Source organism: Podarcis pityusensis (assembly GCF_964106645.2).
Source record: "Podarcis pityusensis genome assembly, chromosome: 1".
NCBI lineage: Eukaryota > Metazoa > Chordata > Lepidosauria > Squamata > Lacertidae > Podarcis > Podarcis pityusensis.
In genome coordinates this window covers 91,943,454-91,956,944 of record NC_138028.1, presented here as the reverse complement: position 1 = coordinate 91,956,944, position 13,491 = coordinate 91,943,454, and the positions used below count along the sequence as shown (strand labels likewise).

Sequence of the window (13,491 nt, the reverse complement as noted above, 5' to 3'; positions counted from 1 at the left end):
TAGGCTAGGCTGAGAGACAGTGATTGGCCTCAGGTCACCCAGTGAGCTTTATGACCAAGTGGGGATTTGAACCGTGGTCTCCAAGGTCGTAGTCCAACACTCTAACCACTACACCACACCACACAGAGCATGCTGAACAGCTGTAAAGTCGGAGGTAGTGGGTGAGCTTCACTTTTGGTTACTTCTGTGATCGTTGGCTGCCCGTCTTCTCTTTGGATGCTGTGTCTCTTCTGTAAGCTCCCTTTTCTTCTTTGCATCACCAGGTGTTCTCCATCCGCACGTGCTCTCACAGTGGAGATGTGCCTGCTCGTTGATGTGAGCACCCAGATAGCACAGCCCCGCTGTCTGTGGCTAGGACTCCTGAACAGCATCTGAGCAGTCCGACAACTCCTTCCTCCTCTTGCCCTCTTCCTTCAAAAAGCATCAGCCTGTTAGATTGTCCGCGTCAATTTGCTATGACATACATCAGCGTTGATGAGAGGCAGGAACACTGTCGGGTAATTTTGAGCTGCCAGAATAATCAGCTGTATGCACAACATGGCTTAAAGGATTTCTCAGTTAGCAGCATGCATCCACTGAAGAACTTGGACGCTCGCATTTTTACTGGGGACTTTAATCCTGTGAGCAAAGCAGGCAGCACTGCAGGGGCACATCTGTATCGAAGTGTGGAGAATCTACACTGGGCCACGGGGGCTGAGCCGCATTGCCATCCCCGCTACGAAAATGTAGACAAAGAATTTGTTGTCCGTTACAAAGGCACAGCTCATTGGTCAAAGTGTTCTGCGGAAGGTACTCCATCCCCCAGCTCACCTGAATGCTGCCGACACTTCCCTCTCACGTTGGACAGAATTCCACCTGCAGCGCGAGACGTCACCCTTCCTCCTTGTGCCAAAGTGCCTCCGTGGCTTTTCTCCTCCGTCGACGGGGATGCCAAAAAAACCCTAAAGGAAAAACTTCGAATTCACAGTAGTAAAGCTGCAGAGATCTGCAAGCCTCTCAGACCTCAGGTTTCCTTGAATGACCTGGTTCCAAGGGAATGCTCTGAATGCCGGGCGTGCCAGCAATATAAGAACGGTTGTTCGGTGAACTGTTGCACCATATTTGTGCAGCATGCCACCCTCACTCACGGGCCATGGACAGCTCTGGGGAGTCATCGGCCTTGCTTTTCTCGCCGACTAACAAACCCAGAAGACATCAAGCAAGAAGCTCGGAGAAGGTTGCAGATCAGGAGACAGAACAGCTCTCCCAACTTGACTCTCCATTGTGCCAGTGATGGCCAGGACATGGTCAAGTCGCAAACGACTGGATCCTTAAAGGGATATGAGGGGGAAGGAGACACCAAAAGGATTTTGGAGCTGAGCAAAAAAGGGGACTTCAAAGAGAGACTCTACATTCCAACTTTTGAAGAGTTCAAGCGGATGAGAATCAAGGAGACATGTTTTCTCGGTGGCAGCGGTGACGTGACAAAAGATGTGAAGGAAGGAACCCAAAAGTTGGAAGAAAAAAGAAATCAGAACCCTTGTTCAGGTGCCCAGCAAATTCTTGCCAAAGAAACAGTTGCAACGATAGATTATTATGATGATGTGTTTCATGAAAATACCCAGAGCACTTCTGGCATTGTTGGCTATCAAGATAATTCATCTACATGGGACAGGAGCTTCTGCCTGATGAACATGCCTATGGCTAGGGACAAGCGCTATGAAGTGCCAACTTCAGATAGAATCCCGGTCCCCATTTGTTCGAGTCCAATTCCAAGACCACCTCTACAGTCTGCTGCAGCCCTTAGGGAGGAGGGACGGAAAACTTTTGCTGAAGGGGAGACTCAGGGATTGAATGCAAGACAACTAAGCGAAGTCCTCCACCATGCTGGACAGCCAGTGGTGCCTGAAAACCAGTCTTCTTGCTGCCCATTGCTATTAGAAGCGACAGATATATCCAGCTATGGAGCTAAACTGCAGAAAATGAAGGATGAATTTATAGGCTCTGCACTGGACCTCATTAAGAAGAGGTAACCAACTCTGTTAGAGTTCTTGAGAGCAATTTCAGTTTTCGGGTACTTATAAATGCACTTTCAAATTTAGCTGCATTAAGTAATTTATAGAATTTCCTTGCTGAATCAGTATGCTGCAGAGGTGTAATAATTTGCACAGACACTTACGCCATTAATAGCTTTCCCCCTTTTGACCTGTGGGGAGTTCCTTTCTTTGAGGTATCAGGCAGCTGTAGGGAAAGAGACAGTGTTGGGGCTGTGTTAATTTGTGCAGACATTTTCCCATATGCCACTTTGGGAGAACTGATGAAGCTGGGGCTTTTAACTAACTGCTATATCTGATGTCAGGAAGGAGTTTGCCTAACAATCTAGAAGGGTAGTCTGGGGATTGTGGAGAGGTGGGGACTCCCTCTGCCCCGTGGGGGGTGTTTGCTCTGTTCCTTGAGGCACTGAAATGACTGGTCCTCCTTGTTCATTGACACACATCTAGATCTTCACAGGGAGGGTTAATTATTGACTCTGGGCAGAAGGTTGGAGGAAATGTCAATCATGTGAATGGAGGTGACACAAAACATAATATTAAAGTATGTGACCACTTGAAAACTGACTTTCAGGTGACTTGGGCAAATAATTCAAAAAATGCTGCCTAATATATTGGTAGATTTCCTGCAGTGTGTATTTGGGGCAACCTACAACATAAATCCTATGAAGGATAGTTTCCATGATGAGTTCAAGGCAGAGACTGAATTCCCTTGTTGGAACAATAAGCTTAGGATTCACTATTTTTAGGGTCATACGGGGTGACTAAATGGAACCCTTATTGGTTTATATATAAAGATTTATGCTCTGCTCTATCACATCTACATTCACATATCATGATAAGTCAGATTTTCTGGCAGATTGTGGTTTATTGTAAATGAGCAGCATGCTCAATCACTCCCACCTCATTCCCCCCAGGCAGGATGAACAAACCAGGAAGTCTTGGCTTCCCATTACATCCAAGCTAGGAATCATGACTTGTTGCTCCCTAACAAGTCCACATGTCATAGGCCAACAACTATGGCTTAAATGGCTTAAAGTTTGCTTGTAATCATGGTTTGTTTGTTTGTTTGTTTGTTTGTTACGGATCAACAAACCATGAACCCTGATTCAGATAAACTAGGAAGCCACAAACCATGAACCCTGATTCAGGTATACTAGGAAGCCAAGGCTTCCTAGTTTATCTTTCTGGTGCTAGAAGGGGAAAGAAGCAGTTAACAATAAACCAGAAAATCTGGTTTATCGATGTGCAAACATGAAGCAATACAAAATTTGAAAATTAAAGTAACAAACAAGAATGAGAACAAGAAAACTATAAATGCAACAGAAAATACATAATATACAGCCTGGTGAAACCCATCAGAGCAGCAAAAGTCAATGAAAGGGGTATTCAAACATTAAAAACCACACAGGAGCTTGGAGACTGAGAAAATGCAGCCCTTTGGTCTAAAAAAATTGAGGCACTCTTGTCTGATCTACATAGAGATTCCATTGTCCCAAGTGCAGAAAAACGCCTCCTCCTGCTCAGGTGAGCCAGCCTCTGCTCTTGTATCATAGAATCATAGAGTTGGAAGAGACCACAAGGGCCATCGAGTCCAACCCCCTGCCAAGCAGGAAACACCATCAGAGCACTCCTGACATATGGTTGTCAAGCCTCTGCTTAAAGACCTCCAAAGAAGGAGACTCCACCACACTCCTTGGCAGCAAATTCCACTGTCGAACAGCTCTTACTGTTAGGAAGTTCTTCCTAATGTTTAGGTGGAATCTTCTTTCTTGTAGTTTGGATCCATTGCTCCGTGTCTGCTTCTCTGGAGCAGCAGAAAACAACCTTTCTTCCTCCTCTATGTGACATCCTTTTATATATTTGAACATGGCTATCATATCACCCCTTAACCTCCTCTTCTCCAGGCTAAACATGCCCAGCTCCCTTAGCCGTTCCTCATAAGGCATCGTTTCCAGGCCTTTGACCATTTTGGTTGCCCTCCTCTGGGCACGTTCCAGTTTGTCAGTGTCCTTCTTGAACTGTGGTGCCCAGAACTGGACACAGTACTCCAGGTGAGGTCTGACCAGAGCAGAATACAGTGGCACTATTACTTCCCTTGAAGTAATGTAAGCCATGGGTTCTGCAAGTATGGGACTGAGATCCATCGCATAGTGTTATTTTCTTTTGTTCACAACATCCCTTTTGCCAGGCAGGGTCATAGTAATAGATGGACTTTATCAAGCTCAGTTTGCTTACATTCAGAGCTTTCTGAAATTGATTCATTGCTATGAAAAGCACAATGGTCATTTCAACCAGTTGCCAAGCTTCTCATGACTTTGAGTCAAAAGCTTATGAGACCAAACAGTTTCCCTTTGAAATTGTAAAACTGAGAGCCATTATTTGCTCAAAACCCAGCTGTCATTTTCTTCCAGAGCTTTAGCAATCTCATGGAGGATCTTGTTTTGACGATGGGAGTTTCTGGCTCAGCGGTGGGGTGTCACTAGATTTGAAAGGCAACATATTCTCAGAATTTGGCAGTGAAATGACAGGGTTGCAAGCCTTAGGTTCACTTCAGCAACATGTGGCGCTGAGGCTGCTTGAAATTGGGTCCTTGTGGCAGTTGCTCCATGGGGCCAGGTATTCATGTGCCTTGTCTTGCCGTGTGGATTTCCCCCATGCCGCATGATTTGACCCAGTGCTTGTTGTAAGAAAACCTCAGTAATATGAATAACATGGGGAGATCTGGTGTGAGGCCAGTCCGAAGGTGAGCTGCTGCATACAGTCAATTGTTTACATGGAGCAGCATCCTTTCAGCCCATAAAATCATAAGAAGAGCACTGCTGGATCAGACCAAAGGTCCATTTGGTCCAGCATCCTGTTACCACAGTGCCTACCCAGATGCCTACAAGAAGCCCACAAGCAGGACATGAGCGCAATAGCACTTATGCTGTCCAGCAACTGGTAGTGAGAGGCATACTGGAGGTAATATAGCCTTCATAACTAATGGGCATTGATACCCTTTTCATCCATGACAATTTTATCATTTCAGATTAAGTTAGCATTCATTCATGTGAAGTGGAAGACTTCCTGGGTTATTCTTGTCATTGGCTTCTTAAGATTCTGCTGGAATTTTGTGCGTGTGTTTGAATTACATGCAACACATCTGCCCTTTATTTCTGAAATTTCTTCCAAATGTAATTTACTCAGCACATTTATAAGCAGCTTAATGTTTTAATTCTGAGCCTCTAATTTGTAGTGTTTTATCTTCATGAAATAATCTAAAGCCTGTCATGAATTGTAGAGCATTTATTTTTACTTGAGCAAAAAAGAAATGGTTGAAAGCATGATTGAAAGGAGATCCTGATTTATTACCTGTTTTACCTTTTGATTGTGAATTGTGTTTACCAGGCTTTCTGAGGAATTTGACTTCTGAAGACAGAGAAAGATGAAAACCTAGGGCATTATTAATAGTCAAGTCAGTGAATGGGCAGGAAATCAGATCATCCAGTATATAAGGAATTAAATAAAGACAGGTAAAAATTTTACGATGACAGAGAAAGGAGTTAAGGAAATAAAAGTCCCAAGGTTAAAAAAATAAAAAATAAAAATATTTGGATTTGAGCATATTAAAGTGCATGAAGTTGCTGGGCAAAATATTGTTTTCTTTCAAGGTCAAAACAGCAGCCAATGTCAAGGATGATATGGGGGAAGTGAGAAGAGGAAAAATTCAGCCATAACAGAAAGGCCCAGCTTGTAGAGTAGAGGAAGGAATGCTAGATGACAGGGTGCCTCAAGATTGAAGTATTGCTCAGTTATTTAAGAGGTGGATAAAGATGGTTCCATAATAAAATCAAAGATGAAGTTGGACCATTTGGGATCTGCAGCAGTGAGGTACTAAATAGGGTGGAGCCTTGGGAACAATTTTTTTTCAGTGAAGCAGGCAAATGGACTACCCTTCTCCAAAAACTGAAGCCAGTTACCATGTCTAGCAGAAACAAAAGCAACACCCGCCTCATATACTGATCATCCTAGCTTCATTCGAATTAGGCACATCTCTGATTGAACCACCTCAGCCACAAATAGTTGCAGTACCATTATGTACATTTCTCCCCCATCCAGAAATCTTCCATTACATTAATTCCTTGCTCTAATACCATATGGAAGAACTACTCTCACCTGGGAGAAAGAGATAGAATAGATGCAAAAACAGTCGGCCAAGAGGCAGTTGAGAGGATATATATCATGAGAACTAATGTACAGATAAGAGCACTCCAGTATCCAATAAATATGGAACTGTGTGTATATGATTTCTTGAATATAAACAGAAATAACTTCCTACAAAGGAAAATTCCCAGTAGTTTTAATATAATTTGCCATTTTGCATATCGCCTGAAATACCTACTGTACTCTCTCTTTCTCTGGAAAACTGAGGTGGTGTTCACAGTTCTGTTTATTCTGCATCTAGTGTACTTCCACAGCTGGTTTGCGAAGCAGGGCACACAGAATATTAGGCACATCTAAATCCTGTAAACAGCTTCCCCGCCAAGTGCCACCCAAAACATGCCAAACTCCACCACAATCGCTCCCTCCAAACCTCCTTTCTCAAACTTAACTCAAAGGTTGGTGCAAAAGCTCATGAGATTGCAGTTGCAAAGGCTCCTGGGTTTGCTAGCCATTTTTTTCTGCTCTTTTCACACCATTTTTGTAGTTCTTGTGTCTTTTAGGACTGCTTTTGCCTTTTTCTTGCCTTTTTGAAGTTTAAATCTATCTATTGTTTCCCTGCACTGAGCATATACATGGCCACGCGAGAATCGAACATGCATAAGCGGGGAGATACTTTTACTGCATTTTGATGCCCTTCCTTCCAAACTAGCTTCAGTTGAGAAATAGAACAAGCTAGCTGCATTCTAAGCTGGGAATTTGTCCACAGTGTGTATAATATTGTGGGGCAGAAAGCGCTGTCATCCCAGTTAGGCAGAGCCATAGAGTTGGAGAACACTGAACTGGCATGGACTCCAACCTCCCTTTTCTTCCCCACAAGGCAGGATTATCCATGCACCAGCTCCTTACAGATCAATTCAGAACACTGTGCCACAAGCTGAAAGCAGGAGTGAATAAGTCACACACCCCTGAGCTGTCTTCATATCAGATAATACCAAGTGATTCATGAAAGTGAGCCAAGCCACATGAATAATATGTATACAGATATTATCCAATGTCACTATCCAGAGTTGGTATAGTTACTCTGTTGTTGTTTTGTTAAATGATGTATTTTTTTTATTTTAAAAATGCTATATGAAGCAGCATAGTAACCAAAGATTCACTGTATATTTGTGAGAAAATGTGTGATGGGCCACACAGGGAATATTTATTTTAAAAGATGTATTTTGTGTTTTTGTATGAAGGGTTGCCTAGAGGGCAACTATCTAGAATGGTATACAGTTCTTTAACACAGGCAGAAGGAAGGATACTACAGTCTCCTGATGATTCACAAGATCCCCAAATGCAGTATATCAAATAAGCAAAGCATGCATTTTTGTATGTGATTGACACCTGGAAATCTTAAACCCCTTCACCCATTCATAATTGTGTGCCGAGTGTAGTGAACACTTCAAGTGAGCTACATAAATGCTAAATATTATCTCTGTTTCTGCCACCGCTAATCCTGTATATGTGGGTGTGACTAGGTTTTGTCCTCTCTCCTGTCCCTCGGGGCTTGGATATACAGTTTCCTCATCATTTATGAATGAGAAATTATTCATGGTATCTGATAATTTAGGGGAGCACTTTCTTTCTGATGACAGAACAGAAAGTTGTCTCCTATCTTAGTGCAAATAAAACAACTAAGAGGGACGAGAAGCTTAAAGATTTCATGCACTTTAGATGCTGCTTTTATACAGAAATATTAAGGGGGGGCAACCCTTTAAATTTACAAACATGTTTCATTAAAAAAATCACACACACAACCCTATTATCCACTGCATCAGCAGAAGTCCGTTTATGGAATGGCATATGTAAGAGAAAGAAGATATGAGGTACTTTTGACTTCACAAGGTAGAAGACCTGTAGAATAATACACTGTAGCTTTAAAGATGCATTTTCCTCTCAACCCCTGGAGTTGGCTCTGGACTGCTGTTTGTGCAGAACATTAATTGGGGTGGTGTCCCTTTTTCCACAGCTGCAGTGGCGAAGCTACCCCTGAGCCCCCTTCCAAAGGATTTTGTGAACTTAAGAAGGATGACCTCACTTTTGTGGAGGACTCGCATCAACCCACCGTGAGTTGCGTGGCCTGGGGCAGAAAGGGGTTTCAGAAGTGTTGGGTCAGGGAGCTGTAACTTTACTTGCTATGACAGCTCTCAGCTATTCTGTACCCCTGTCACTAATACTCTTCTGGCTCTCCTCTCCATGCCCTTTCCTCCCTCCCTTCTTCTACCTCTCTCCCCTCTCTCTCTTTCCTGTTTTCCTGCACCCCATCTCACCCTTCCTGCTTCTGGGTGGCTGCGAGGAACAAGCCAATGAATGAAGATACCTAAGGCACATCAACACTACCGTGCAAATCCAGCTAAAGTTACATGTGACTAAGGGCCCCTCCAGACTGGTGCATTTTGGAGGTGTATTCCATAACGTGTCATTCATGCAGTAATAGTGCAATCATGTTGGATCGACGCTGGACTGTCCACACATTATTCTCATAGCTGTCAACGTTCCCCTTTTTTAAGGGAAATTCCTTTATTCCAAATAGTATTCCTGGCAAGAAAAGGGAAAAGTTGACAGCTATGATTATTCTGCTTTATCAGTTGTTCTGCAAATGTTTCCCCAGTGTTACTGCATGATTCCTGTCTGGAGGGATAATCTTGCTCTGTAGCAAAACAAATGCAGGACAAAACAAAAAACCTGAGACATTTGCCATATGAAAAGTTATAGGGTTGCAGCAGGAAACTACAGGACATGCACCAATTGAAAAGTATGTTCACATCAGAACGATGACAGGTGGAAACGACTGAAAGCGGGATTGTGGATAACCGCCCCGATACCAGCATGAATATGAATCATCACATGTGCGCAATAAGAAGGATATCTGGAGTGGCCCAAAGTACCGTTGAAAGCAATGGAACTGGTGATTAACTTTCTCCATTGCTTTCAATAGGACCTGTTCACATAGCTGGATCGGGCCCACAATATTTTAAAATTGGTCTGAGAGTTGTTTTATTATCCTAGCTTCACCCAAGTGGAGCTTTGGGTGAACCACAGCTGCGTGAGGTGCTCAGAGTAATCTGTGTAGATCCTTCACGGAAAAGTGTTTCTTGATCGCTTGGTCATGACCCACAACAATGAAAGCAGCTGGAAAGTGGTTTAACTATGTAGTATAGACATAAAGTTCCAGCCTTCAGAAAGGCATGGGGAGGAATGCCCGTTTCATCCTCAGTCAAGCATTTACAAATCCAAATCATTGGGTTTGGATTGCAAACAGTGGTGGCTGGGGAAAGAGAGCTGTTGCCATCTTAATTGGAGTAAAGCTGCTGCTGCGATACACTGTCCACATATGGTTGCCCATCCTGCCAACTCTCCCATACAGCCCGATAAAATAGACATGTTGCTTGCTGACACACACCCCAATATTAAACTATGTGCATATTTAAACAGCTGCACACAGATTTCATGAACATGTGTTTAATGTAACACTAACAGCTCATATTTTGCTTCCTTTCTTGAGTGAGGGTGTTGCCCCCCCCCCCGAAAGATATGAGGAGAAACAACGGTTTTAGAGGTAGTGGGTGCTGGGTGTCGGATTTGGCCATGTATATTTAAGTATCTTCAAGGGATGCGGGTGGCACTGTGGGTTAAACCACAGAACCTAGGACTTGCCGATCAGAAGGTTGGCGGTTCGAATCCCCGCGACGGGGTGAGCTCCCGTTGCTCAGTCCCAGCTCCTGCCAACCCAGCAGTTCGAAAGCATGTCAAAGTGCAAGTAGATAAATAGGTACCGCTCCGGCGGGAAGGTAAACTGCATTTCCGTGCACTGCTCTGGTTCGCCAGCAGAGGCTTAGTCATGCTGGCCACATACCCGGAAGCTGTACGCCGGCTCCCTCGGCCAATAAAGCAAGATGAGCACCACAACCCCAGAGTCGGCCACGACTGGACCTAATGGACAGGGGTCCCTTGACCTTTACCTTATTTAAGTAGCTCATATATTGTTTAGTAGAAACTTCTCCCCACAACCACCCCTTGCTTTCCTTCCAGAGCTCCAGCCCCAACTGCCGCCGATCAAGTTCTGACATCTCCTACGAAACTTCAGACTGCACCAAAGCTCAACGGGAGTGTCGACTGCGGCCTCATTTCAGTGATCCGATGCCAACAGATGCTGTGAAGAGGAAACAACTGGAGCTGAAGATCGCTGCAGCAGCACGGCAGCATGCCCAGAAGCGCCGGCAAGAGAGAGACTCCAGTATGCCCCCCTTGCCTTTTGCTTTGTGTGTGATTTGCAGGGTCTGTCCATGTCACTCATAGTTCTGGGTGTGTTTTGACATTAGGTTAGCAGTCATCATTCAGAGAGATAGCCTCCAAACATCTCCCACTCAACAGCCGTAGATTATGTTTGCAGCCAGCTGTAGCCTCTTATTCCAGGGTTCCTCCAGAGGAGAGGGAATACAATAGCAGCTCCTCCTCCAGTGTGCTCTCTGTCTGTACAATTCATAGCAACAGCCAATAGCCTGGATTGGGCCCATACAGGACCAAACTGGCTCCTGGCAAATGCAGGAAAGGGGGTATGCAAAGGTAAGGCAGTGTCATGAGCTAAGCTTCAATCTAGTGCTTTCTTTGACTTCATGCATGATATAGCGAAAGGTGAGTAGAACCTGGAACAATTGTTCTGCAAGTATACTGAGCAGATGGAGCCGTCAATAGGTGGCTTCCGCTTGTTGTTTGCATACTTCATTAGGACAGGCTTGTTCCTTCCAATACACCTGAGCCAAATTCCAAATGAGAGCGTCCTTCTCTAGCTGTTGAATTAAAGAGAGAAATGTAACTCAGAAGCGGAATATGTTCTTTGCATACTGTCAAGTAGACCTGCTAGCTTGTGGCCCACGAGACTAAACACAGTTGTGCATTGTGGCCCACCAGGAGTTTGATAAACCTCTACTTTTGGGGGGCTGCAAATATATAGAAGCACCTAGCAAATATTTGGGTTGGTGGGTCACAAGTTGTCTAGGTCTATTTTAAAGGATCTCAGCAGGCAAGGCTGAGGAAACCTTGACCAATGAAAGATGGACAATTTAACCAGTACAATACAAGGAGGGTTTCTGTCTTGTTTTTTTAATGACCTGCTACTGTGCCTTTAAGAGCATGCTTAGCCATCAGGTCAAGCTTTTCTTAGCATGAAGAAAAAGAAAATCTTTATGTATGTATGAAAATGCCAGAATGTAGCAACATATTATTAAGAACTAGGTTCTCCCTGTCTCTGTATTCAGGTACTTTGCAGAATCCTTCCTGGTCACAAGGAGAAAAACAAAACAAAACAGGACAAGCTTTTTACTGTTGGATGAACAGGGCTGAGGAACAAAACAATGGGAAGGTTCTACAAATAGATTTATTTTATTTTCCCCCCCACTCAGGCCCAGTGCTGACGAAAGCCAACCTCAACTACAGCAGCAACGTTGATGAGAACCACGGCATTCTGGGCGGCTCCTTTCGTTCCAAACACCGCTGGAGCAACGTCAGCAGTCTCAGCGCCGACAGCGGCATTGTGGGCGGGAGTGACGAGAGGGACAGTGCCGATGCCAGCAGTGGAGGGGTGCCAAGGATGAGGTCAGCTGAGATGGAGCGGGCGGACAGCGGCATCAGCCAGGTGCTGAGTAGGAAGTGGAGGAGCAAGGCGTCGGAGACGCTGGCATCTCTGCAGGCATGGGAGGCCCACCAGCCTTGCACCGACTGTGGGGGGAGACACTTCCCGCTGGAGACGGATGTCCAGAACCAGAACAAGAGGCGGGCTGTCCTCTGCGAGAAGTGCCTGAAGTGCCGGACGGAGCGGAAGGAGTCGGTGCTGGAGTTTGTCAACACTGAAACCAGCTACGGGGAGGACCTGCGCATCATCAAGGAAGAGTTCTACCTCCCCATGCAAGCTGCTGGCCTGCTAACACAGGACCAGCTGCTGGTGGTTTTCGGCAACATACAGGAGCTCATTGACCTCAACGAAAACTTCCTGGAGTACCTTCAGGAAGAGATTGAGCAGGCCTTTGAGCAGGTAGCGTGTGCGTGTGTGGTCTCAGATTTCTTCTCCCTTTCCCTGTGCAGTTATAATGACCTACTTTTGCCACTGTAGCTTTGTTACTATGACACTCAAAGGTTGTGCCACTCATTAGAAAGGCACATTGCCTAATGAGCAGGTAAGGGAATTGAGAATGGGTCTGCCTCTGTCTGACTCATTTTTTTTTTTTTTTTAAAGCAATTTATTAGGTTTTACAATAAAAATAAACATAGTAAACAATATAACATTGATCTTAACATATTTTCACATTTTCTTTGGACTTCCTCACATCTCCCGCTCCCACTTTCATCGTTGTAACATTTTGTCAGCAATTTATCATCTTATTTAAATTCTTATATCCCTTCTATATTTCATAATCTTATAATTCTCAGAAGGAGCTAAATTTCACAGTCTTACTTATTTTCTTAAAAACTTCTAAATTTAGTGGTGCTCAGTTATTTTGATCTAGCATCTTATTTAGCATTCACTCAAATTGCAATACTTTTGTAAATAGTTCTTAAATTTCTTCCAGTCCTCCTCAATCCTCTCTTCTCCCAGGTCACGGATTCTGCCGGTCATTTCAGCCAGTTCCATGTAGTCTATCAGTTGTATCTGCCATTCTTCCAGTGTGGGTAGATCTTGAGTTTTCCAATGTTTTGCGAGAAGTATCCTTGCTGCTGTTGTTGCATACATAAAAAATGTCTGGTCCTTCTTTGCCACCCCTTGGCCGACAATACCCAAAAGGAAAGCCTCTGGTTTCTTAGTGAAGGTATATTTAAATACCTTTTTCAGTTCATTATAAATCATTTCCCAGAACGCCTTCACTTTAGGGCAAGTCCACCAGAGGTGGAAGAACGTTCCCTCACACTCTTTGCATTTCCAACACTTATTATCAGACAGGTGGTAAATTTTGGCAAGTTTGACTGGGGTCATATACCATCTATAAATCATTTTCATTACATTTTCTTTCAGAGCGTTACATGCAGTAAATTTCAATCCATTACTCCACAACCTCTCCCAGTCCTCAAACATGATATTATGCCCAATGTCCTGTGCCCACCTTATCATAGCCGATTTAACCGTTTCGTCTTGTGTATTCCATTTCAACAGCAAGTTATACATCCTTGAAAGTACCTTAATCTTTGGTTCTAGCAATTCTGTTTCTAATTTCGATTTCTCCACCTGGAACCCTAGTTTCTTATCATTTTTAAAAACTTCTTTAATCTGAGCGTAATG

General features: G+C 44.0%; 1 protein-coding gene across 2 annotated transcripts in view; it reads left to right on the top strand.

The window, feature by feature from the left end:
• The window catches only part of LOC308477442 (uncharacterized protein), a 73,825-nt gene that overhangs the window by 50,726 nt on the left and 9,608 nt on the right, over window positions 1–13,491 (top strand). For both annotated transcript variants that reach the window (XM_081006011.1, XM_081006010.1), the window contains exons 3-6: window positions 264–2,008; window positions 8,191–8,287; window positions 10,254–10,458; window positions 11,624–12,252. In XM_081006011.1, coding sequence (XP_080862137.1) covers window positions 456–2,008; window positions 8,191–8,287; window positions 10,254–10,458; window positions 11,624–12,252 — 2,484 coding nt within the window. In that variant the 5' untranslated portion in view covers window positions 264–455. The remainder of the gene's footprint in view (window positions 1–263; window positions 2,009–8,190; window positions 8,288–10,253; window positions 10,459–11,623; window positions 12,253–13,491) is intronic.